The sequence below is a fragment of the Rhea pennata genome, chromosome 5, assembly GCF_028389875.1.
Source record: "Rhea pennata isolate bPtePen1 chromosome 5, bPtePen1.pri, whole genome shotgun sequence".
Taxonomy (NCBI): Eukaryota; Metazoa; Chordata; class Aves; order Rheiformes; family Rheidae; genus Rhea; species Rhea pennata.
In genome coordinates, this window is record NC_084667.1 from 42,202,035 (window position 1) to 42,227,998 (window position 25,964).

The 25,964-nt window shown below is 37.8% G+C and overlaps 1 protein-coding gene across 7 annotated transcripts in view; it reads left to right on the top strand.

Moving 5' to 3' along the window:
* The window catches only part of PPP6R3 (protein phosphatase 6 regulatory subunit 3), a 65,296-nt gene that overhangs the window by 4,301 nt on the left and 35,031 nt on the right, over positions 1-25,964 (top strand). For 5 of the 7 annotated variants that reach the window (XR_009958692.1, XR_009958693.1, XM_062578049.1 and 2 more), the window contains 6 exons: positions 20,370-20,602; positions 22,042-22,228; positions 23,107-23,244; positions 24,033-24,098; positions 24,533-24,645; positions 25,359-25,472. Coding sequence is in view for 5 of the 7 variants with exons in the window: in XM_062578049.1 (XP_062434033.1) it covers positions 20,376-20,602; positions 22,042-22,228; positions 23,107-23,244; positions 24,033-24,098; positions 24,533-24,645; positions 25,359-25,472 (845 nt within the window). In the remaining 2 variants the exon portion in view is untranslated. Of the gene's footprint in view, positions 1-12,565; positions 12,732-20,369; positions 20,603-22,041; positions 22,229-23,106; positions 23,245-24,032; positions 24,099-24,532; positions 24,646-25,358; positions 25,473-25,964 lie in introns of all 7 variants that reach the window. The other 2 variants (XM_062578048.1, XM_062578051.1) reach the window with 2 other exon arrangements.

The following is a 25,964-nucleotide window of genomic DNA, read 5'->3' on the forward strand; positions in this document are numbered from 1 at the left end:
GATGGAGTATGTGACCTCATGGCCTCTTTCCTGCCTCCACTGGGTCCTCTGAAAATGATCACTGAATGACCACTGGGAGGCTCTTCTCAGTTGTGCTGAGAGATAGTTCTGAATGTGAAGAATACTCTTAAAGCTTTGTTCTGATGACCAAGCAGGTCTTGAGTGAAGCTTGTGAAGGGGACCTGTGATTCCCGTTGTGGTAACAAAACTTGTTTGGAATTGAGGATGGAAGTTTCTTCAGGTGATTTCCCCTCCCCCCCCCCCCAATTAGTAGGTATGTCCCTGAGTAGAACAATTCCTGTGTTAAAAGTATTCTTGTTTGCATGCATCACATGAATCTTGGCTGTCTCTTATCCTTGCTACATAGTGGTCTGTATAATGGCACTGTACCCCACTTTCAGTGACCATAGGTAGATTTTTAAACAGCTCCTAATATATAAAATAAGATTCTGTTTTGCAAGCTTAACTTCTTGGAAAAGTTTTTGGAGTGAATTTTGTTTCCCGAACTTGTAGTGTGTGGAAGCTTTCTCTGAGTGTATGTAATGCTCCTCTAGAGGAGTGAAGCAGAGGACCCTAGTTCCCCAGGTAGGTGATGCATGTTTCTGATTTGTAGAGCTTATGTCCTAATCGGGAAAGCAAAAGCAAGTTAGTAAGACTTAAAGTAATGCTTTATACAGCGGCCATAAACAATATTAATACAGATGTGATTACATCTTTTTTTTTCATGGCACTGTAACTTGTTTCAGTGGTTGACTTAGAGCAGGAAATAAGGGAGTAACAGAAACAGGGGAGTAATAGGAATTTCTAACAGCTTGGCTTGCTGTAAATTAATATTATTTAAGTGCTGATGCATAAAAAAAGGAATATTGACCTCTTTTCTCACAGGGTGAATTTTTGCATCTCTGTACCATAGTGCTTGTGTGCTTAGTGTTTCTCTCATGGAACCTGGAAAAATCCAATACTTCATATTTTATTGGCTTTTTTTCCCTGTAAATATAATAGAAACCAAAATAGTTTTAGTGAAAGATACAGTAGGATGAAAAACCATAGGCAGGGTCTTGGTGAAAAGACTCCTCTTGTAAAATGCACTGCAACCTTACCTTTAAAGCTGACTTGGGACTTTCTTAATATTCTGTTCTTTTTACATACCAGGTGCTTTGACTAGTCTTAAATCTAAAATGCTCACCTGAAAACTTCAGTACTGGTTTGAGCTACAGTAACTCATGTTATTTCTTCCGTTACAGCTTTGACAAACTTGCTGGATACCAAGTATCATTGAAAGCTAACCCTTCTGGAAAATTAGTAGTAAATTACATTAGTTTGACTGGTTTAGCTCCTTTCACCAAACTTCCTGAAAAGGGATAGAAACTCTAGAGACTAGCAGAATAATGCTACAGTGGTGGAAGGGGCGGAGAGATGCACCTTCTGGGTAGGTGGGTTTCCTGCTAATGCTGTAATTAGCCTCTACAGGAAACCGACTTCCTCTCATGTTGATGTTGGCCAGAATGCATCCCAGATGGAAGTCTGGTTGAAAACCCCAACAGTGTTATGGTTGTATTCCTGCCTTCCATGTTTGTCATCCTATGTCCTTCTTTCTGGCTGTTATGAAGGAGTTTGTCATTGCTTTTAGCACTTCTAGCAACTAGTAGCACTTCTTGGTGAGTCTTTCCATTCCTGTGTGTGGTGGTGTTAGCAATTATACCGAGCTGGTCTTGAAGTAGTCAGTCCTTGCTTGTGGCTGTGACAAACCTTCATGTAAGGATCCTTCTATTGCGTGTACCTGATTCTAGGCTCTTTATTGTAGTTCTGCACTACCTTTCATTTAACAGCAAGAAGATGTTATGTCCTGAGCTTTGTATCTAGACAAAACCGTTAGTAACATAAGCCTGTGTTTCTAATGGCCAGTGGTCATAAAACTAGGTGCAGCTTGTGATGCTTGTTGCCTTTACTTAAATGATTAGTGTACTGTTTTCATTTTGACTCAAAGAGGAGCATATTGGAAGGCAAAACAAATAAAAATCCAGTAGTTGATGAAGATGGTGCAAGATCGCTGCACAACTTGTTGCACAATCAATGGTTGTAGGAAAGAAGATAATTGCTTTCATTGCTGTGAATTGGTAATAACAGTCAGCATTTTGCTTTTATGAGCATCTTGGAGCTAGTTAAAACTTTACAATTCTCTTTGACATCACCAAGTCCTTCCTGTCTCTTTACCAATAGTGTTACGGGGTATCTTTCCTCACTTAAGAGGAATCTACTTTGTCATCAGACTGTGAGAGCTGTGTTATGTCTGTAACTTCTTTGACTTTATTGTTTGCAGGGCTGAGACTCTCTTTTAGAGTAACTTCTAATAAAAAAGCATGTAAGATTTTCTGTAACATTGGTACTATGTGGTTGGGGACTAAATTTAAAGCTTTACTCTTTCTCAACCCATGTTAAGTGTTTGATAGCTTCTGTTTCTCAGTAGTTGTGCCAGGTGCTGTTGCATTGCTGCTTTATATGGTTTCAGTTACAGATGGGCACAAATACTATCATTTTCTTGTGGTTGTCTGTTCTAGTATACTCTTCTGCTGTATTTGGAAGTTACTTATTTCCAGATCCAAGAACTTTGACATGGCTGAACTAAGTACTAGCCACACATGGCTTAGCTGCTCTACTTCCAAAATACAACTCTTAAATCCAACCTCATCCCTAACTATTGAATTGTAGGGTTGGTATATCATAGACAGCTGGTTTAATAAATAAAGTCCTCTATTTATGTGGGTGTCCATATGAAAGGGATTCAAATCTGAAATTCCAGTGGGTATTTAATATCTGTTATAATGTAGGATACACCTGTGTCTGACATCTTTTTCAGTATAGGAAACTGGCTCCTTTTTAAGGACACAACAGAAAGCAGTGATAAAATTCCTGTAAAATAGCCTTTTCTTTGAAATACATTGGACTCAAGCTTCTCTTCCTTCAGATTCAGGGATAATTAAATTTATCTTCTTCTCTTCTGAAAAACATGCTAAGCATAAAGCTGGAGACTGGAGTGTAATGGGATTACTTTTTGTGTTTCTCCCTTGTTGTAGCGCTGTGTAGCCAAGAATAAAATTATTAATACAGCCAAAAAATGTGTAACTGCAGTACTGAAGCCATTATCATGAGATGGGAAGTTACAGGTTATCTCAATGTCTATAGTTGCGGGTGGCTTTTTTAAGCAAAGGCTTAGTACTTATTGCAAAGACTAAGGTAGCCTTTGGGAATGTGAATTGGTAAACCGATATTGGAACTACTAAGCAGCAGAACAGAAATAACAAGGCAAATGCCTTTTATTGAGATTTGGATTTTTATTAAGAAATTTTTATTAATCTTATTATGGAAAAGCTGTAAGCAGCAGTCAGTGAATCCTTCCCTCCAAATCAAAAAACAAACTGAATTGAAAATAAAGGAAAGATGCAGGAGAAAAGCTTTTTTTTTTTTTTTTTTTTTTTTTTTTTTTTTAAGTGCAGCTAGCCATCATAAGATTTCTTTGGAAAATCATAATAGGGTTTGGGGTTGGTTGTTTTGGTTTTGAGTTCATGCTTAGAGCTGTGAAGCTTTGCTTCTGGACTTTCACACTTTTCAAATTTATTTCTGAGGATAACTTCTAAACGTTAATGGTTCTTACCAAAGTTGCCTTGCTGCTTGTCACACTCCTGACTAACCTTACTGGATTGTGGTGGGTAAGACTTACTTTGCAGAATCTCTGTGGAACTCTAAGAGTTACTCAAGAGACTAATTTAAGCTCAGATTTTAAATTTTTGTCAGATTCTGAGATTCTGCTCAGCAGAGTATTGCTTTCTAGAATATTTCACAATGCTGTTATAAATACCTTACCCTTTTAAGTTCTGAGCTAGCATTTTAAACAGCTTTGTTTTCTTGAAACTTTATTTTTCAAATGCCTTGAATAGGCATAGGACCAGGAAACATCAATGCAGTTGTTAGTAACTATTGTCTTGCATTTGAGTTAATAGTGATGCTATTGCTTCAATAATTCCTACCTTTAAAGAATGAAGAAACACTTTGCAGAGCTGAGACCTTTTCTTGCACTGGAAAAAAACTGTTAACATCTCAGTTGGTAGCCAGAGGCTGTAAAGCTAGAGAAGAGGCTGTAGGAAGGAATGGATGCCAGAAGTGTTTTGGTCAGTGAATGTGTGTAGCCCTCTTTTGAGAGGAAGAGAAGCATGGAGAGAGTGAGAGAAGAAAATCAGCCAATTTAAATACATCTGCACAGAAGTATTTCAGTAAGGGTTATTGCAAAACAATTTTGGGTTTATCCTAAATACTGCTTCTCAACCTATGGGATGTTGTTTGAGTGTGTGGTTTTTTTTTTTTTTTTTTTTGACTCTATCTGCAGGAATATATTTGTGCATTTACAGTATTTCTCAATTGATGATTATTTCGGTGTTAAAAATACAGGATGTGAAAGTAATGTCCATTTTAAAGAGATGTCCTTAATTATCACTAGTTTTTTCTGGGGTGAGATTGCACTTTAGTTTGTTAGTTGCAGCAATGAATTCTTGGGGGAGCATCTTCTGATGCTCCAGTGATGGAACACTGAAGCAGAACTTTTTACAAGATTAATTTGAATACCACTAAGCATTTCCATAATGAGTCTGCATTTTCATATCAAACTTTGGCTTTTTCTTCATAAGCAGGGCATGTGCATTGCAGTTGTAACAAGGTAGCTTATTCTGTTAGGCAGTCCAGCAAGAGGCCTTTTCTGGTGTTGTGCATCAGAATCAAAGATTCCGTTCCGTGGGAAGAGCATGCTTGGCTTAAGCAGAAGCATCTTGTCTTTTTTAAAAAAAGGGGGGGGGGGCACAGTAGTTGCAGTGCATATGCTTTGTAAAAGCACAGCATGGCAAAACTCAAGATTAGTAGAGTGCTTCACTCCAAAACATAAATTGTTTGGGTTTGGGCGGGGAGGGGGGGAAGGATAATACTAACTTAACAGCCACCTCAAACTCTACCTGCAAAATGCCTTCCCAGTGACCTTGTGTTACTCTGCTTTTCTGTGTTACTCTACTTTTTTTACTGCAAAAGTAAGTTGCAGAACTTACTTTTGCTTATACTGTAATTGAAATAGTAGTCATTCATTAAGCTTTCCTAAGTGCACTTCCCATTTAAAGCAGCCTTTTTTTTTTTTTTTTTTTTTTTTAAAGTCCTGTAATCTGAGTCTCAGGAAAGTAAATCTAGTCATGCCTCTATCTGCAGCTTTACATGTAGTGTTAAATGCTCATCACTTAAATAACTTGGAGTGAAGGAGATCATTTGTTAGCATTTTGTATTACTAAGAATGATTGTGAAATTCTTGTGGAGGGTATTGGCCTTTTACTTAGTTGTCTTATTCCTTGAGTGATAGATAATCTAACTGCTTTGGCATCCAGTGCTTAATTAACATACTCTGTTTTTAAAGTATCTTTCTGTTCAAACTGCTTAACTTAAAGGTTTCCGAAGAATGGAAAGGACAGTGGTTTAGATTCTTTCCCTGGTGTCTTTATGAAGTGATACACTAAGTGAGCATCTTCTCTAAGGGAAAGAACAGTTTGCACTTGGGGTTAATGGCTAAAGAGGTTTAGACAGGACATAAGTACAAAGCTAGGGAAGATTCCAGATGGTGCAAAAGCTTTTTCTAAATGCATGTATCAACTTTTAGGTAACAAAATATGGTAGAATAGTATCACTTTCCTTTTCTCCAACCTTCTATGCTAGTATAATTTATTTCCCTTCCCTGACAACTACACTGGAATAACTTTACTTTCATTCTCGGGTTGTTGAATACATGAAAATTAAGAGATTGTAGACATAAGCATAGACTGGGTCTTAGCTGTTCAAAAGTGAAGTGAAATTTAGAAGTAGAGTAAGTCAAAATCAAGGAGATTTAATATGCTTAAATTGAAGATTAAAGGAGGAATATCTTTAACTTTTGTTTTTATAGTGTCAAACCTGCACACTCACTGAAGATTGTTAGGGTTCTCAGATTGAAACGCAAAATGTTTGTGATATAGTTGTGCAAGGTTTATTAGCCTGTGTACGCATGCAAAGTTGGGTTGGTAAGTTCTGTCAGTCTCACAGGATATTGTAGCACAGAAATCAAAAACAATGTAACTGCTTGCTTTTTGATATCCTACTTAAAGGGCAGTCTCACCTGCCACCTTGAGAATGTGCAGTTGCCTGCAGACTTTAACCAGTGAGGTCTAGGTAATCTGTAAAGACGATGGATTTGAGCAAGAAGGAAGAAAGTGACACAGCTTTGAGCTTAATTTTGAAGAAACTATATTACTGTCTTAAAAAAAAGTCCCTTCTGTTTCTGGCTGCTGCCATCGCTCCCAGGAGCTCCAGGAGGCGAAGCATTCCCAGCTCCTGATGGCAGCTGAGTCCCACTCCCAAGCTGCAAGCAATCTGGAGTACTCTTCTAATAGACGGGGCTTTTGCATAGGAGGGAAGCTCCTAGCAGACCTGAATGCTGTCATACAAGAACAACACACATTGCTTCACTGGTTAGAAGTTGCTGAAGCAAGCAGCTTTCTTTTATCTTTATTGTGTATTTTTGTCCATCTCAGTTTGATTTGTAGCCAACTTTCAAGGTCTAATAAGCAAGGCAAAAGGAGGACAACCTTGTTTATATGGGAACAGTTAAAGGTTGTTCAGAGAGAGTGGGTAGGTTTACGTGATACACTGTGTGCTATATTAGAAATGTCCAGCCAGTTGTGCATATGGTTTTATGTTTACAGTGTGCTTTGCCAAGTGTGGATGTGGGTTCAAAACGTTGTGTGGCGAGGTAGCATGTTGGTGTACCCAGGTTAATTAATGGAAATGACAGTCAGAGCTGAGCAGCCTCAGTGCTGCAGTGTCTTGTGCAGCTGTGCTGTTTCTCCTAACACTGCCCTAGGTATAACCTTAGGGAACTTTGTATCATACTGTTGCATAGTACTGACAAGCTTGTTCAAACTGTAGTGTTCTTGTTTGTAGCCTGCTCTTTCTGAGCAGTGTCCCATCTGATTGGGGCAGATCCAGTGAGATGGTGAAGATTACAGCTATGACTCAGGTCATGCCCAGCAAAAGTGCAGCTGTGCTGGGAAATACACTGATGTGATCTGACTCAGCTTCTTAGGCTTGACAAAAAGAAAGAAAGAAAGAAAAAAGAAAACACTTGCACTTGTTGAGCACGTACTGGAACAGAATGAAATAAATATTTGAAACGAGAGGGGGAAACACTCAGCTAAGGTTCACACATCTCATCTTAAAGCTAAGTAAAAAATTTATTCATAAATATTCAAACAAATAAGGATAAAGCTTAAAAAAAAAGTAGTCAGCATTGCTGATTTTACATTTCTAAAGAAATATGGGAATCAGGGATGCGTTGTGGCTTGTAGGTTGTCGCGTGGCACAATGGTAGAAATGATGGTAAATTGTCAAAATTCAGCCTTATTTTTGCTCTTTATCATCTGATCCAGGTGAAGTGTGAATCTACAGCCCTGTAGCAGCCTGACATGATGTAATTTGGGGGCAGAGAAGGAAGATGCAAATCCCAGCTGGGTTATCCTCAGCGAGGTGTTTCCACTTCCTTGGCCATGCTGGTCTTTGTGACCAACAGACCCTGTAAGCTGTTGCAGTATACCGACTTGGCAGTAAAGCTCTTTCTTCCACTCTCCCCCACTTTCGTTTGTTACCCTTTACAGTAGATTTTCACTCAAACAGCTTGGCAGTGGTCTGAGTGTCAAGAGCCAGCAGGGAGGAGGCAGGCCAGCGAAGGGCAATGCAGAACTGCTTAGCATAGCCAGCTTAGCCTGCTACAGAACTGCTGGCAGAGGCTATCCTGGATTTCAGTCCTGGTTGTGCTCAGTGCTTTCTAGGTGTGAATGGTTACATGTCAGCAGCACACACGTGCACTCTCTTGCTTGCTGTCTCTCAACAAAGTGTTTGGAACTGACAACCTGAATTATTTGAAGTTCAAGTCCTAGTGTAAATGAGCGATCTTAATGCTGTTCAAAATTCACCTCAGTTATGCAGGTTTTTCTGATAAACTTTGCTAGGTTCATGAGTTACTATTCTGGATTTAATTAGGTACAGTATTTCCTTTCTTTTTTCCCCCGTCTTTTCCCCTCCACCATCCCAAATTCATAGTGGCAGACAAATATTTTAAAGCCAGTTATCTTTGGGGACCGTCTTTTTGAGGTATTGCTTAAACTTGTTTGGAAGAGATATTCCTGATTAACTTCTGTATGAAGTTACAGAAGTTACAGAATAGCTAAGACTATTTCCCAAAGGGGGATAGACCTGTGGGTGTGGGGTTTTGTTTTTAGGGGTTTCTTTCTTTTGACATCATCCCAGCCTGTTATACATTGTATATTCTGTGATTGCTCTTTGCTGCTGTTAAAAGTTGGATATTACCTGAAGGATGGACTAGTGTATATAGTGCTGAACCTAACTTTAGGAAATCTGTTCCTAGAGCTCAGTACAGTGCACAGACTTCTTTACTTGCTAGCTTGCTTCAGTCTCACCTCTGAGACTTGAGACCAGATTGTAACAATTGCAAGGGGAAGGAGAATTGTTCATATTGTGTTAAGCAGTTATAAAGTGTTATGGTTGTTGTCTTTAAAAATAAGTGAATAAAATTACTCTTCGGGAAGAAAACTAATAAAGTAGTTTTGAAAATATGCACAGTGTCTAGGAGCTTTTCCCAACAGTCATCAGAATTGTTCACCTAGACATTTGGAGAAATGTAGTAAAGAGCGATGGTGAGCCTGTTCAGTCTCTTGTAGATGATGACTTCACATTTGCTCTGCCTGGAGCATTACTGTGAAACAGTTTAATATTGATGGATTGCAAATGCGTTGGGGAATCATTCTGAGATAATAAGCCAGTGGAAAAAGGAAGACATCCATTTTCATTTTTTTTTTCTTAAGCACAATATTGTAAAAGAAAGTTTTGCTTCTTCTGGGCATAATATGCCTGGTATGTGAAATAAAATTAAACCACTTAGTGGCATATGCTTCCCATTTTTAATTATCCAGACACCTTTATTGTTCCCGAAAAGGAACATTAGCTAGTAGTTCTGTCAAACTGACTTTCCCCAAATTTGAAATGTGGGCTGCAAAACAAAACAGACCTTGGAAAGTTGTTGTTTGGCAATATGAATGCTTGGATTTGGGATGAGCATTAACACTACATGATGGTGTGTTTGTGTTCAGTGAGGTTTTTTTGCATCACAAAATTATGTTGTACAGCAACTTTTTTCCACATATGGTAAGTTTATATAAGTTATTGTTTGAATGCATGAAGTGAAATACTGTAACAGCAGCACTGTTCAGTAACTTGCAGTTATTGTGCTTTATTGTGCAAATGTTGCATTGGTTTCTATGGGCAAAGAACAGACTTGGTCCAAACACTTAAGGCAAAAAGGGTTCTTCCAAGAGATGTATAGCAACTATTTTAGAAGCAGATATGTCCCAGTCTATGCAGTATTAATACAGTGTGTTTAGTCTTGTTCATGACAGCTGATCAGTTAATTCTCAACTTCGGTGTCTAAAAAAAGTGTAAGTAAGTACATTTCATCAAGTAATGCTTTTAGAACAAGCTTTACCATGCTATGGTACTTTAGGGGGAAATTGGTATTATTCTAAGTAGTTCTCAAAGTTGTGCTTTGCTGTATTTTACAGCTAAATCAGATAAAAGTATTAACAGAGAAGTTTTAGTGGTGATGGGTTTTCATGGTTTTATGTTTGAATGTAAAATACATGCATACATGCCAATACTTCCCTCTTGCCTTTGCATACTTCCTTTAGGTTTCAGTATTTGGTGCCTTCCCTGACAGCCCCATCTCCCTGATAGAAGTGCCCTGTCAAAGTTGCTAAGCTGTTGCTGAACATAAGCCCTCATGCTGGAGGCAGGAAAGCCAGACTTGCAGGGTGTTATACCTTATCCAATCAGTTGACCCTTTGTGTCATCTCCTTAAGCAAAGTACTCTTGTGTTTTTCCTTTATTTTATCCCCATTGCAGTCCCTCTCAATCCTGAATCTCTTTGGCTCTGACTGCTCCTCTTTGCCAATAAACCATCAGTGCCACCGAGCAGAAGGCTGTTCCTGAAACCAAGCTCTCTAGTATTGTGGATTTTGAAATGGAATGAGAAAGTCCTGATTGACCAGAGCAGGCTTCCTGTGGAACAGGATTCCCAGGGTATGCTGTAACACTTGCGCTGCCAGTGTGTTCTTGATGATTTTTGATTACACTAGCCCTTTATTCTGTGTATTCCTCCTGCCTGGACAAACTCTGAGTTCAGAAATTGACTGTTCCAGGACTAACCAATGGTATTTAGACACTAAAACTTAATACAAGAAGAGAGGAATGGAGAAATCCCAGAAAGACATCCTTGTAAGGAGAGTAGTAATTCATAGTGGTTTTCATTTGCATAGTTTTACTGGCAAATGAAATCTGGGTAGAGAGTATCTTAAGACTTTTGTAAACTGTCTGGAAGTGGATTAAACTAAATGGGCTTCTTAGTTTGCCTGCACGTGGAATAACTGAGGAACAGACAGTTTGTCCTAACTTCTACATGTAGGTGAGCATTTGAAATTCAGAAATGGTTGCCAAGTAAACTTTGCTAAAGTAAACCAAGTTCAGCAAACTTGTTTACTTTTTTCCTCTTGTTAGTCACTTGACTCACGAGGGATTGGCAAATCTGCTTGACATTTAGACCTGAAGGTCTAAGGATGAAAAACACATTTGACCTTTGAAAGTATTATGGTCAATGTATTACACGGACCTTCAGTTCACGTGTATGTTGTACATGTTACTAAAATAGCCTTAAAGGCTGTATCCAGTGTTTGTGTACAGTAAGACTTGGAGTCTTGCACTGTTGTGAGTAAAATGGAAATATGGTGACTTTTGGCTCCAGAGCTGTTGGAAAACCAAATAGCGTGGTGTTTCAAGCCACAAAAACTACTAGCCTTAAAGCTAATAGAAGTATTTAGTTTTGGATTCTTGCTTAACTAGAATGTAATTTTTTTTTTTTTGATTCAGAAGGAATATATTGCAGTATGTATCTCCAGATTAATAGACTATTTAATAAATATTCTACAGGAATTTGAGCTTTGAAGATGCAACTCTGACAAGGGAGGACTAAAATTAAATCATTGATGTCTCTACTGACAGAGTACTTAGCATGGTTATGTCTTTTGTTTAGCTAAAGATATAGTATTGACTGAAATTCTGACAGTAGAGCTTTTTAGCCAAGTACTAGACATTGATACAAATTAATGAACTTGCTGCTATGCTTGCTACCCTTCTTAGTTTCTGGTACTCCTTTCTTTCAAGAATAACACTGTCCTTGCTTTCAGAAGAAACAAAAGTCATTCTACTTAAAGCCGGCATTAAAAAAGCAAAACCAAAAAAAACCCCTCTATAACTAATGGAAAAAGAAGTTGAATTTTTGTTCTTAAAAATTGTTCCTAAGATTGCCAGAAACAGCCATCTCTGAAAGAAGCATTACTTAGTATGGTGATTTTTCTTGTATATGTAGTGTTGGCTACTTAAAAGCATGGGCCGGTAAGCGTCACTCTTGAGGCCAATTATGGTTACCTCATTTTCTCCTTGTTGGTACTTTATGTAAAAAGAATTGGAGTGTCCAAAAGCAGAGGTGGTCTTAATGATGAATTTTGAGACTAAGTGCTGTCCTAACATGGGTGGTTACTTTCTAAGTCTGCTTATAGACTCTCTCAGTTTGAAGTAGGCTTATCAATTTAAAATTGGTTTATTTGGATTTTTGCAATTTAAGCTGACTTCAGATTGGAAGTGTCTGAATTTCTTGTACAGATTTATGCCAAAATGACTGGCTTTCTTAATGGTTATGTCCTTGTTTTTGTGTAAGTATGTGCATGGGGTTAGGTTCAGCTCAGCTGGTTAGAGCATGATGCTAATAATGCCAAGGTCATGGGTTCCATCCCCGTATGGGCCACTTGCTTGAGGGCTCTACTAGATGATCTCCAGAGGTCCCTTCTAACCTTACCAAATCAGTGATTCTATGATTCCGCATACATAAATCAGGCCTTAATATAGCAGGCAGCCAGAGAATAGTTGTGAGGGTAGAATAAGACTGTTAGAAGAAAATGTAGTAATGAGCAGTTCTGACCTCTAGGTCTGAAGATGTGACTTCATATGTCATATCTTTAGTTTAACATGAGCCCAGAGTTTTTATAATTGTTTTGTTTGATTCTGTTGGTGAGCTGCCTTTACAATCTCTCTTGCTTTTTATTTTGATAAGAAAATGAAGTTTCTTCCTCTGTCTCCCAGCAGTGAAGGAGGATGTTTAATTGGATGAAGATTGTAATGGTTTTCTTTCAGGTGAAAAGCTCCTCTTGAGTTTCTCTGAGTATGGCGCAATGGACTAAGACTACTTTTCTTCCTAGCGAGTTGTTTCTTTCATCGTTCGTTTCTTTTCATTTCTTGCAAGCAACACTGTGTTTGTGCAGCTGTTGAGCTATTTAATAGAACCTGTTAACATTATTAAATTGCAAAATTTCTTTTTTTTTTCTTGTAGGAAGAAATCTGCTTCATCTTAACCTAGTTCAGTCCTGCTAATCTGCTAGTACTCTAGATTGAAAGATTTTTTTGCTGTTGCCAGGATACCCTGTAATGGGCAAGGAGCCTCAGAGAATACAAATCATTGTTTTTTAATTTTTTTTTAAATCTTTTGTGTTTAACAGGTAAGAACATTGCTATTAAACTTCACCTTTTATCAAAAAGTAGATTTATCTACTGCACCTATAAAGCCTTAGCTTAAAATTTAAGTGGTTCCTCAATGCTTTAATTCTTTCTTGTCCCTAATGTCCAGTAGAGGCTGACTTAAACTGATTTCTGAAGGATCAAATTTACCACCTTCTAAGCTGCTCTTCCATGTCTGCAGTTCAGACTTTGTTGTCACTCCTTTCCTTTTGTTGCAGCTCTTTTTTATTTCCTTGTTATTTTCTGTTGGCTATTTTTAAACTTTGACTTCTAATCCATCCTGCTGTTGCACTATCTTCTTTCCTTTTTTTTTTTTCTTTTTTTCTTTTTGTCTTGTAATGAGAATCAGGTTAGCTAGGCACATTTTTTCGTTATTCTATTTGTTTTACAAAGAACTTGTTTTAAAGTGTTTTGATTTTGTGACAGGAGGTGTATCAGCTGCCCAGTGTCCAATTCCGTGGAAGAGTTTCAAAGCAAATGTGTTCATGAACTGAATATTAGGTATGAATGATGTTTAGTACTCTAGGTTTTTGTATTCCAATATGGTAATGCTGTCTGCTGCAACTGAGTTTTTGGTACCAAACTGTGTGCTTCAGAGTAAAGTTTTGTGTAGCTATGTGTTCTTCAGCTTTCTTATAATATGACTGGACCATGTGCTTTCCTCAGTACATGGATATCTTCATTCCCATTTTGAAGGTAATTGATGGAGAAGTTGAAAATACCACAATCCGAGTTCCCTGACCAATAAATATTTGTAAATGTGTAAATGTTTGGCTGTTGAAGTGGAGTTACTAGGAAGTTATTCACCTTTTCAGTTTGAGCCAGGGAAACCAATTTCTAATTTAGAGTTATTGCAGATAGTATTGCATTTATGTTAACGAGTGGCTTGAGATGCACAGTATGGGTGTTGTCAAGAGTACACTTCTTGCTTGGTGCAAGATTGCTGTTGTAACTTCATTGCAAACTGCAGGTTTTAGCAGACTTATATTCTCACTGGACTACTGTCTTGATGAATTTTGATAATGGTATCTGTCTTTAAACTTCAACTAGTTTGAAACTTGTTTGCATATTTTGGCACATCAAGGCAATTGACTGTTTGGGCATTGTGTATGTATGTGTGTATTTGTTGTGTGTGTAGTATGTATATGTAATACATAAATCTGATCTAGATAGAAGCCTAGCTAGGGTGATAAATAGATGATGGAGATGGTGACTTCTCTTTAATAGTCAGATTTTTGAATGCTCTGCAGCCACAGTAGGCTCCTGCTTCTACTATATAGTAGTGAGTAGGGACTTTCACTCAACTAGGTAAGTTGTCCTCTCCCTAAGAGGAGGAAGCTACCTAAGAGCATGTCATGAAAATTACTGTGTTTTTATACTACTTGATAACATGTTTTTGTCTTTGGTCAAAAAAGACTGCCATGTGGGCATCTCTTTCGTATGTCACTCAAAATTATGTAGTTTTCCTCTGAGAATAGTTGCTAGCTGAGAAATATGTGATGTAAATGAGCGTGGTGGCTGGAGGGAATTGTATTGGTAGTAAAACAAGCATGAATTGTAGAATAATCAATGAATTTGCTGAAGTGTTTCTCCTGTATTCCCAAATGTCTTTTGGTTATGCAGGAGTCCTTGATAGTATTTGAAGGAAGATGCAGTCCCTTGTTTTGATATGTAAATGAAATTGTTCCAGTAAATAATTCAATGTGCTGAGATATTAATAGGTTATTTAAAATGAAATGCTCCCTCACAATTTCTGGATCTTACACTTAATGATGTTAAGGTCTTACTACAATAATTTTGCTTATTAAATCTTGTTTAAGAAAGCTAGAAGCTGCACTGAGGAAACTTTTCTGTGTTAACACTTCTACTTGAATGATTTCTAGATGTAATATAAACTAGTATAGCTGAATCTAGGGCTTGGAACATTAACAGTTTCCTTGCTAGTAATGCTCGAGGTGCTTTATCTTTTGTTCCTGTTCTGTACAAAATAAGGTATAAAATTTAAGTTTATGTCTGGCTCAGCAGAGTAAGGTTTTTTTATTTATTTGCCTTAAAAACAAAAAAATAAACATGCCTACTTTGATTGAAGAGATTTTTTAAAAAAAGAAAAGATATTGGGTGAGTAACTTTTTTTTAATTGAGTTATTTGACATATGTGGATAAAAAAGTAAGGAGCAGCAGAGGACCAAAGGTTTTGCACTTAAACACTTTTTGAATGTGGTAGAGGATAAAGAAATGTGCATTTCATCAGTCAGCTTACTTATGCCCCAAATTTTTAATGCAGAAATACCAACAAAAGTGCTTGCCTGTGTATTGGACTGTCTTCCCTGCATTCATCAGGTGGAGAAACTATAGAATTTAGTTACAACACAAGTGTGCATTGACATGAATTAGTATTACTTTAGGGACAACAGCTGTGTGGTCCAAATATTCAAGTCTGGATGCAGGTGTTTTACTGTTGGTTAATAATGAAATATTCCACTGTTTTAGTGACAGTGAATAACTGGAACTTGCAATTGTAAATGCATTGTTAACTCTTCTGTTTACTTTGGCAGGGATGGTGGGTTTTTTGAGAGGGAGCTGGGGGATTGGTTCCTTTCCGCCACACACCCCTGCCTCTAATGAGCCACATCTATCTATTTATAAAGAAGAGAAGGGGAAGTGGTGCTAATATTGGTGTTAGTTTTCCTCTGTTCAAGTTATGCTCAAGTCCAGACTGAAAATGCTTAGATACCTAACTTTCCCCCATAGAAGGTGTTGGCGTGTCTAAGGCTCTGAAGGATTGACTCCCAGTGAGTGAAGGACAGTCTGTTCTAGCCAGCAGGTTTACAAAGGGTAATGCTCTGGTTGGGTGAAATAGGTTATTTAAAACAACTGCTAGGGCATATTCTCTGTCAATTCTGTTAACTGGTACTTCTGGTAAGCTCTGAAACTTTCAGACATACTCATGGTTAGCCTTGTTTAGAACAGAGAGTCCATTTCCACTGTCAAAATTTCTGCAAGTGCTTTATAAATGCTGATACTGATAGGAAATGCACCTAGGGACTAATTGTTTGATGTTATTGTGTTGAGCTGGCAGAGGGATGTATGTCTAGTGTGTTAAAGAAACCACTTAATTTATCTCAAAGGTTTAAGCTTGTCTCTTTTTAACGATAAACTGCCATGGGAGTTTATCTTCCTAATTACTTGGTCTTCCTGCAAACTTACCTGACTACTTGCTTTGGCAAGGCAAAGGCAATGGATCATCTGCACTGGGAATGCTCTTGTCACTGAGAAATGCAAAAGAAGAGTGCCTTTTGCTCCAAGGATTACTTTTGGTGGCTGCCATCCTTGCATCCAGCACCATCTACTCGCTGCTACATAGGAGTGTCAAAAATTTATTGTGCTGAAATAGACCAGGTAATTCGGGATATATTTAGTCGCAGAAAAGTTCATTAGTGCCGTTTCAACTGTGCATTTGAACCTTGTTGAAGGAGGATACTGCAGTACATAAAAATTACAGTTACGTTCTGACATTAGTGCTTGATAATGCAACCCTCGCTACAACTTTCTATGTGGCGTTTTTCAAGCTTTCATAGAATCACAGTTTCCAACTTGACTCCTGACTTTTTTTTTAGCTGCTTTCACTTCTGTAATGAAACTGGTTCTCATTGTAAAATCTACTAAGTTGCTGCCTGAAGTTCTTTGTATTTGCTTTTAACATACCCCAATTGTAAAGTAAAACAGCTTAACTAAACCAGCCTTCATCTAAGTAGTCAAAGCTGGGTGTTATTCACAGCTAACTAGTGAGTAAACTGTTCATAGTTTTCTGTAGCTTTCTTATAAACTGGAGAGAGTTTTGGCATGTTTTAGAGTAACAATTGTAACCATTTTGTAAAGGTTCAGAATCTGATAATTTTGGAAAGGCTTCCGTCTCTTGTGCGCTTGGCTGACTAGAATTCATGTCTTCATTCTGTACCTGGAAACAGGAAAGGTGTCTGACAGCAACACCCGTTTTAAGCTAAGAAGCTTGTTGATGCGATTGTTACTAGCTTTTTTTATTTTTCTTTCCTTTCCCTCCCTTCACTGAGTAAGCTGTTGATTAAGCCTTTGGCCTTCAGAGAGAACCACAACCTATTTGTGTTTTTTTTTTTGTTTGTTTGTTTTTTTTGGTACAGTGTGTTTTTATTCTTCCATAGTAGTCAGACTTCAGCACTATCTAGAGTGAAAGGATCACTTGTAAACTTCACTACTTCCTTTCAAAAACAGTTGAAATGAGAACTATAGTGATGTGCATCACAAAAACAGCACCAAACTTTGCTCATTTTGTTGAACTGCTTTCTTTCCTTTCAGAATTAGTCACAGGTTTACTATGTGGAATGGTATTTCAGCATTCATTTAGAGAAGAATCTGTTACATTACAAACTAAGAGAACAAAACTGTATTTTTCTGCATGGTAGGTGTTCATATTCTGAATGCTCAGGGTTTGTCTTGACACAAACTTATATCCACCTGATGTGAACTTTTGGTGGGACTCTGTGCCTGCATCAGAAGAAGTCTTAATCTTGCTTGCTGTGTAGCAGAGCTAAATGTTATGAATTGTAGCTGGATACCTGCAGGAACTTTGCCATCTTCAACACAACAGTTTTTCTTTCCAGGGCTGACTGTGTGCAGTATGGTGTGTGCGTTTTTGTTTGTTTGTTTTTTGTTTTGTTTGTCTTGAACATTATCCTGGATTATTTTGTTTCTTGTAGTATCTAATCTTGAGTATGATTCATATTTAGTCTCCTCTTGCATTTTATATTAAAACAATGCTTTGCTGCTTATGTTGGCATGGGACTTGACTATTGAGAGTGTCACATCCCAGTTGACCTTTGGAGCTGATTGTAAGTTTGCAGGTGCTGAAGATTTGGGAGGAGCATGATGGGGAAGGTGGTTATTCCTGAGTTGTGGACAGGAGGCCTAATCCTGCCTCAGTTAGTGGGACTGAAATCTGGGGAGAGTAGGGGGGGAGGGAGAGAAAAACATGGAAATAATTCAAAACCTTGAGTGGGTGAACAGTAAGGCATAGGAAGAATAACAACTTCTTTTTCTTTCTAAAACTCCAACTTGGGGCTGTGGTATGCTACTTTTAGACTATCACTAGTGATGACACCTAAGAAAATTCTCTTCTCTTCAGGGTTCCTGGACTTCCTCTTTGGCACATTTTATGGTGTTTATTTTTCCTTATTCCAAAGGACCTGGGCTCCTGTTGAAAAGTGATGGAATAATCTGTGGCCGGCACCTGACATTGTTGAGCATCCCCTAAAAGAACTTGCCTGGGAGAATTTGTGAAATAACGCTGTAACATGTTTGCAGTAGTATGCCTCTCTTTTTTTGTTGTTGTTGCTGCTATTTTCTACTGCTAAATTTCTCTTGAATTAATTAACTGAGAAATAACTACCAAAATGAGCTCTTATCACAGAGGGATTTCACATTTGGAGTTAGCACTGACAGTGGTTACTTGCAAAGATGCAACTTTGACTAATTGGGATAAGGGGAGGGATTTGATCTTAAGATAAGATGGAAAGAAGTCTGAAGCAAAAATACTGTCACATTACTGAAGCACTAGTTTACTTGCTCGCAACAAATCTTTGTAGCGCCTGAATACCCATAAGCCAATGATTTTAATAACAACTTTGTATAATTTGATTTATGCTAATGTCTCTTGTAAGTAAAAATCAAGTGTTTTGAACTCTACTTGCAAGACTGCTAATACTTTTAGTAGGAAAGACTTTTGTTGTTTTTTAACCATTTCTTCTCTTTTTAATCCTTGCATGGGATCTCATGTGATTATGACTACTGGTAGTGCAATTGAAGTCATCTACACTTTACCTTTTTGGGGGGGTTTTTTGTTCTTTACTTCCATATCTTTAAATGTAAAAATTCTGCATTCCAGGAGCAGTTTTCTTGTATGCTCACAACTTTTGTCAAGAAGTCTAAACAATGTTAGATATTTTTGGGTGATCAGCATGTCATAAAGCATCGAGAGCCCCAAAAGCAAACAAAACTTCCCTTCTGCAGTGAGTGTACCAGGCTTATTCCAATTTGTAGACCGAAAGCTGAAGTCTTAGTAATGAAGAAAGTTATAAGAGTTTTGCTGGAACCTGGACTCTAATCTGTGGTTCACAAACTGTTACAGTGCTGAGTTAGATGATTTGCTGTTCTCAGTAGTTGTGGTGTGCATACTGAATCCATGCATATTTGGGATATAAATACTTAAAACTGACCACCTCTTAGTTTGCATAAGATCAGGTACTTCAGATTTTGTATATTTTAAGAGTGTGCATGGCAAACGTATGATTTGACTGTTGCCTGCAAGTTTGCTCCTTCTGCACACAAAATTGCAGCTTGCAGACAGATTCTTGTCAAAATAGGACATTCACTTAGATTCTTTGCAGTAACTACATATCCACACAGCTGATGTCACTAATGCATGTCAGTAATTAATGTTTTGAGCTAAATCGCCACAATTGGAAGGTAGTTAATAAAGGAGCAGAAAGACTTTCTGTGCATTTTTTTTAAATCAAGTGCTACTTAAAACAGTGCTACTGTGTACTTTGAGCTTTAGGAAAGAACCATTTCCCTTACTGATCACTAGAGTATCTTTCAGTCTGCTTTCTTAAATTCTACAGTTAAGCGAGACTAGCTGATGCTGTATCAGCAGTAAAATGGTTTAATGTAAAAGCCTGAATTTTTTCAGAAGTTAGAGAGAGCTTGTACTGGGCTTACTGGAGAAATATAGGCAAGCAGGAGTTTGTGTTTGAGACTGAAATCTTCTTTGGTAGCACAGTTGTCTTGGCAGCAATTGCTTGCAAGGATACTTAGAGCAACCAAATGGACCTGGAGGTGCTCAAAGCACTTTGTAAGGAAAGATGTGGAGTTGCTTGTCCTTATGCATTTGTTAGATCTCTGCAATATTTCTGTGGTCTGTACACTGAAGTTTGTCCCTTGTTTTGCCCCCACCATGTCAAGTTGGTGGAGGGAGGTACAGTGAGGGAGCAGGTCCCATGTTCAGATTAACTCCAGTACTTGATGGGTGCTGCCAGCAAGTCAAAAATGGCGCTAGTTTCCTGCACTTCAGAGGTGTTTCCACTCAGTGCCATGTGAGGTGGTGGAGCTCCAGTGCATTTCTGTGCCATGCCCACTTCTTTTGCCAGCCCTAGTAGTTGCTGAGCAGGTTCTGAATCTGAGATTTGTTGCCAGGGTAAAACAAAGGAGAGGAAACAAACATAAGAAATTAAAACCAAGAATTAACCTCTTTTTCTTTATTACAAGTTAGCATGTTCCTTTCTTGTAAGTAAAACTCTGGAGCAAGCTAACTTTATGTTAAGACATTGGCTTACCACTAAAGGTACCAAAATTAATGCATATTATGCAGTCATCTTTAATCAAGTCTGATTTATAGCTTTCTGATTTATCTTTCAGCATCTACTAATCCGTATTTCATTTAAATTCTAGAAAGTTTGTGTATGCAGGTTCTTTTGGGGTTAGAAGCTATGAAGTGGACGTGGAGTTGGCATTTATTGGGGAAAAACTGCAAGTACTGTTTAATAGATCTGTAAACTTAACACTTTGTGTACATTGTTTTTCTTATCCAGACCAGCATGTTTTGGAAATTTGATCTCCATTCGTCATCCCACATAGATACGCTTCTAGAGAGAGAAGATGTAACACTAAAGGAGTTGATGGATGAAGAAGATGTTCTGCAAGAGTGCAAGGCTCAGAATCGCAAACTTATAGAATTTCTGTTGAAGTCGGAATGTTTGGAAGATTTAGTTTCATTTATTATAGAAGAACCCCCTCAAGACATGGATGAAAAAATTCGATACAAGTAGGAAAACATTGAGGGGTGGTGAAGAGGGCCAACTTAGTTCAGTTAACTTATAGTATGTTTTGAATTCCTGTATGCTAGTGTGGAATAGAGTACTAGTATCTTTAGAGTAAGTCTTGTTTTCAAGGGGATGTTGTAGGGCTTTTAATTAAATGAGTCATGCTAATATTTGTGGAGTTTTCTTCTAATGAAAGGTTCTTTATACAGAAATGCTTCCAAAAACAATTGCTGCCCAAAGGAAGCTTACGGAACTCTCATAAAGAATCTTTGTTACTCTTTGTGGTGATTAAAAATAGTTGAATGAAAACCTCTGTGGGTAACACATTTAGATGCTTAGTCTTGTTTTATCAGTGACTAGTAAGGTGTTTTAAAGATGCATTTTTTGGAAAGTCTCTACCACTCCTTGGAAGCACTTACTTAACATCTAGTTGCTGATATTTTCCATTGCAGAGCTAGAACTGTATGATTAGAAATTTAGAAATTGGTAGTTTGCCAAGAAGGTTCAGACTTAGCTGTCACCCTAGCAATTCCCAAAAAAGTATTTCTCTCCCTCCCTGCCCCCCCCATTTTTTTGGGGGGGGGGGGTCTATGAAGAGAGCTGATGTGTTTGTGTTTTGGCTGCGTAGAAAAACTGATGTGAAATACACTACCTTCCTATTTTTATCACACATGGCAAAACAGATCTCCTGTAACTGTTTATGCTTGGGTTTGAAATTGAGATATCTTTCACTGGGAAGCCTTAAACGGCGAACACTAGCATAATTACTTTCAGTGTGAGTGGACAATATTGCTGTCAAATGCAGGAAGTTACTGGACTCTTAGCTTAAGTCACAATGTTCTGAACCATACTTCTGGTTCTGTGGCATAAAGCAGTACTAGCTATTTTAGCAAGCATTGCCAGTCTTTCTTTGACTAGTTTAGTGAGACTTCACACAATTTTAATAAGTAAGGAAGTATTAATCCTGAACTTGATTGCTTTGACCTCTTTAATATAGATTCTTTCATGTTAAAGAGGGACAAACACACCATTCCCTCTCCTGTATCAGTCCATTACTATGTCTGTCTAGTTTTGTGGTATCCAACTCTTTCTTCTTCAAAAGAATAAATAAGAGGCTTCTGAAATAAGAGGCTAATATTTGAACAGATAAGCCTACTAGAAGATCTTAAAATAAAAGCCTGTCCTCTCCTTTCCTCACTTTGCCAGCATTGTCCATATTACTACTGCAGAACAGAAAGTCCATTTCTTAAAGAACAAAACTTGTAAGCCTGCATGTGCAGTATGTTAACTTGTGCTAGTCTGCTTTTTAGTTGCTGTAGACCTGCTGTACTTAAACTTTATCAGAAGCCCTAGAACTCGACTGCTTTTCTGAAATCAGACTTGACAGTATAACTTCCTGTAAGTATGAATGATTGATTTTTTTTTTCCCTCCTTTCTCCAGATATCCAAACATATCCTGTGAGCTGCTTACATCAGATGTCTCACAGATCAATGATAGGCTGGGAGAAGAAGAATCCTTACTTGTGAAACTGTACAGCTTCCTCTTAAATGAATCTCCTCTAAACCCTTTACTGGCCAGTTTCTTCAGCAAGGTGCTAAGTATTCTTATAAGCAGAAAACCAGAACAGGTAAATGCTTGCAAGCTGTCAAGTTTAACAAGTGCTTCACTGAAGTAACAATATCCAGTAATGTTCCTTTAAGATTGCACTTCCAAGAGGTAGCAGCTGAGTCAAAGAACAGCATTCGTATTTCCATCCTAACTGAAGGCACTGACTCTTTTATGGTATACACAGGATTATAAAACGGGATGACTAAGCTATATTAGATTCAGATATATCTGAGCCATTTATGCAGTCAGCATTTGCACACAGGCAGTTACTTACCTTTTGGCTTACCTTGGTGTTTGTGTTAAATGACTGTTAGAGGAGGAGACGAGTGGGTCAGACTTACACAGGTCACAGCCTGGTGTGAAGGGCTGTCATATGACCAGGTGAGACAGTCTGAGTCCTCCCTCAGAAAGGCCATACTCTTTTGTTCATGTGGCCTGATACTGCATGCTCTACAATAACTGGCTCTGGTATCTGAGCAAATTAAGTTTGTGATTCTGTTCCCTGTTTTTAGTTTAGCGAGCTATAATTTGCCTGAAGGAGTATTGTATTAAAGTTTTTCTGTATCCAGCTTTGCTTGCTGAGCTATTTTGGGCATGAGGAGTTCATACCTAAAAAAAAAGCTGACTGTCCATTGGGCACAAGCAGTTTATGGTCAGCAAGTTGGGCCTGAGAGTAGGCCCAGGACACCCTGAATGTAGTGTAGTTCTGTTCTGTGTCGTTCTTGCTGCTCTCTAAACATTTACTATTTTATCTTGTACTGCAAACTTTAAGATGTAGAAGTGTTTTAGTAGTCTTCATTTATTTTCAACTTGTAGGAGAAAATTTGAAATTCTTTGTCACAATCTACTGTATAAAATACAGAGAAGCAAATGTCAGCTTTTGTTTTCGATTTCTAGATTGTGGATTTTTTAAAGAAGAAACATGATTTTGTAGACCTCATTATTAAGCACATAGGGACCTCTGCTATCATGGACTTGTTGCTCAGGTTACTGACTTGCATAGAACCTCCACAACCTAGGCAAGAAGTGTTAAATGTGAGTAAAATCTCTTAAACAAATTTTGGCATGTGTGAACTGCAAGGTGGCTTCTCTACTGTTAGTTTTATTACATCCATTTCCTAAATGTGCTGAAATTAGATGTGCGTGTTCATTCGGATCTGTTGTTGCTTTCCCAGAGGAGCCACAGCACGGGTGGGAACAACTTAAGCTTAAAAATACCTGAGTGACTGGTCTATTCCACTGGACTTTAATAGCTAACAACTATTGGATATAGTTTTAAAACTGTTTTGGACCTTAAAGTGCATACTTTCTTTGCATCAGAAAGTTTATTTTAGAAGTTGAGTTGAAATTTTTGCTGGTCATGTGAAATTTGCAGACCACTTTGTGTCATACTGACATAACTGTCATACCTGACGCTTATTTTCGCTGTTTCCTGATAGCTGAGAATAGCTGCCTATGTTAGGCTCTTCTGATAGTTGGTGTGCAAGTTGCACTTGGTACCATAAATTAAATTGTGATAAATTAAGAATATTTGCAAAAGATGCTTTTTAAAATGTTAAGACAATTCCCTTGGTCCCTTTCCACCCCTCCCCCAAATAATCATTTTGAGAGGATTCTCCTTCTAAATGTAACCTAAGCCTTCTCTTATAGTTGCTCTGAAACACTAGAGCGTGTGTGTGGTGTTAGTTCATGTTTCCAAATATCAGCAGTTTTACTTATGGCAGTTTTCAGACTAATACTTTTGATTTATTTAATACTAATTTAACTTAACTCATTCACTTGAATAGTATTGTGTTAATGCCCACAAACATTTCTTTTTACAGTGGCTAAATGAGGAAAGAATTATCCAGCGGCTTGTGGAAATTGTACATCCGTCTCAGGATGAAGATGTAAGTATTGTTCTGATGTTCTTCTGGGTCTGTCTGTTCAGCGGATTGTTGTATAGTACTGTAGTGTCAGAACTTGTTAGTTTTACTGTTTTCTTGCTTGCTTTTCTACAACGAGCTTATTTCAGTATTGTGCAAGTTTCTCCTTTAAGTTTAGGTTTTGCACAGTTTCAGACCTAGGTCAAAGCATAGCTCTGATGCAGACTCAACATGGCTTGAAGATCTGTCTTCAGTTTTGGTGTCTTCGCACTTGAAGTAGATTCCAGTCCTTTGCTTCAAGTCTTTCCATGGCTTGTGAAGTTTTAATTATGGAATAAAACAGTTGTAGAAATGTTTGTGTGGAGAGGTTCTTGTCTGAGTGAAAACCCTCAGCTCTTTCAATGAAGACTTAGTTCAGTGTTAGTCTTATAATGAAAAGCTCTACTTTCCTGTTTCAGAGGCATTCAAATGCATCACAGTCACTCTGTGAAATTATTCGCCTAAGCAGAGACCAGATGTTACAAGTACAGAACAGTACAGAACCGGATCCACTGCTTGCAAGTCTAGAAAAGTAAGTTGGCTGGTTGAATTTCTTATTTTATATTTGATTTTTTAAAATAGTGGTATTTAATTTTTGGCCTTTAAAACACTAGAAATGGCAAGCCCTACTCTTTCTGATGAACTTTGGCTACCTGTCATCTGTCTATGTGTAATTTGAAATAGCTCAACAAGTGAGCAGAGCCTGCTTGGATGACTTCCTTGATTGCTTCACATATTTATTCTTGTGAGATTCTAGTATTTTGCCTCTGTCTAAAGAATATTAGATTAAAATATTTTCTGTACCACCAGAGTTATTAAACAGGATCAGATGTGTGGATGTGAGCTTGATAGTGTGCAGAGTATACATGGGAGACTTTAGCTTTGGTCTCTTGATTATTTTAATTTAACTGGTGTTAGCAGAGAAAATGTTTCTACTTTCTGCTTCTTTTTGGTAATGCTAGGTTTGTGTGGCAAGCTGAATCATTTTTTTTTAATCTGGCTAAAAACTACGAGTTTTTGTAAGGCTGATTATAAGTCAAAAAATTAATGAGAGAAGGAGCAGGAAGATGTGATTTGGGCAGGGAGGATGGAACTGATTACTGATACCTGCTAGCTTGAGATAACTGAGGCTTTAATTTCTCTTATCCCCCTTTATTAGTTTTACAAGGGAAAACAGTAGCTAATTCTGTTAACACTATTCTAGGATGTAGCAATTATGTCTGATGTTAGTGCTTTTCTTTTCAGGCAAGAAATCATAGAGCAGCTGCTGTCTAATATTTTTCATAAAGAAAAAAATGAATCTGCAATAGTCAGTGCAATCCAAATTCTGCTGACCTTACTTGAGACAAGACGACCAACGTAAGTGTTGCTACTTTTTAAGTTATGCCTGTATGATTTAGCCAGGTAGATACTGAAAGAGAACTGAACTGACTTCCGTGTACTGAATGACTGAACCATTTTTGTGGCTTGCTACAGCTGAAGAAGTAAAAGAGCAAAACAAGTGATAGCTCTTGGCATTATTTTCAGCAAATGATTGGTCTTTCTGCACTTTCTATTCTGGAAACTAGCTTAAGCTCCACTTAAAAGATCGAACTAGTTAAATTTTTATTGGTGTGTGTTTCTGGAAGCAAGGTACAGAGTATGCACATGCAGTACAGTGGAATAGGTATTGTTTTTTTTTTTAACTGTGATTCTAAGTTACTTGGAATCTTATTAAAACTTCATTTTGAGAAACCAGTGGGCAGAGCTTTGATCTTTCTGTGGTACATTCAAATTTTTTATATTACTCAGGGTAGCTTAATTTTTCTCTACCACTAAAAAGGAAACAGATACGATGATCAATCTCTGTTG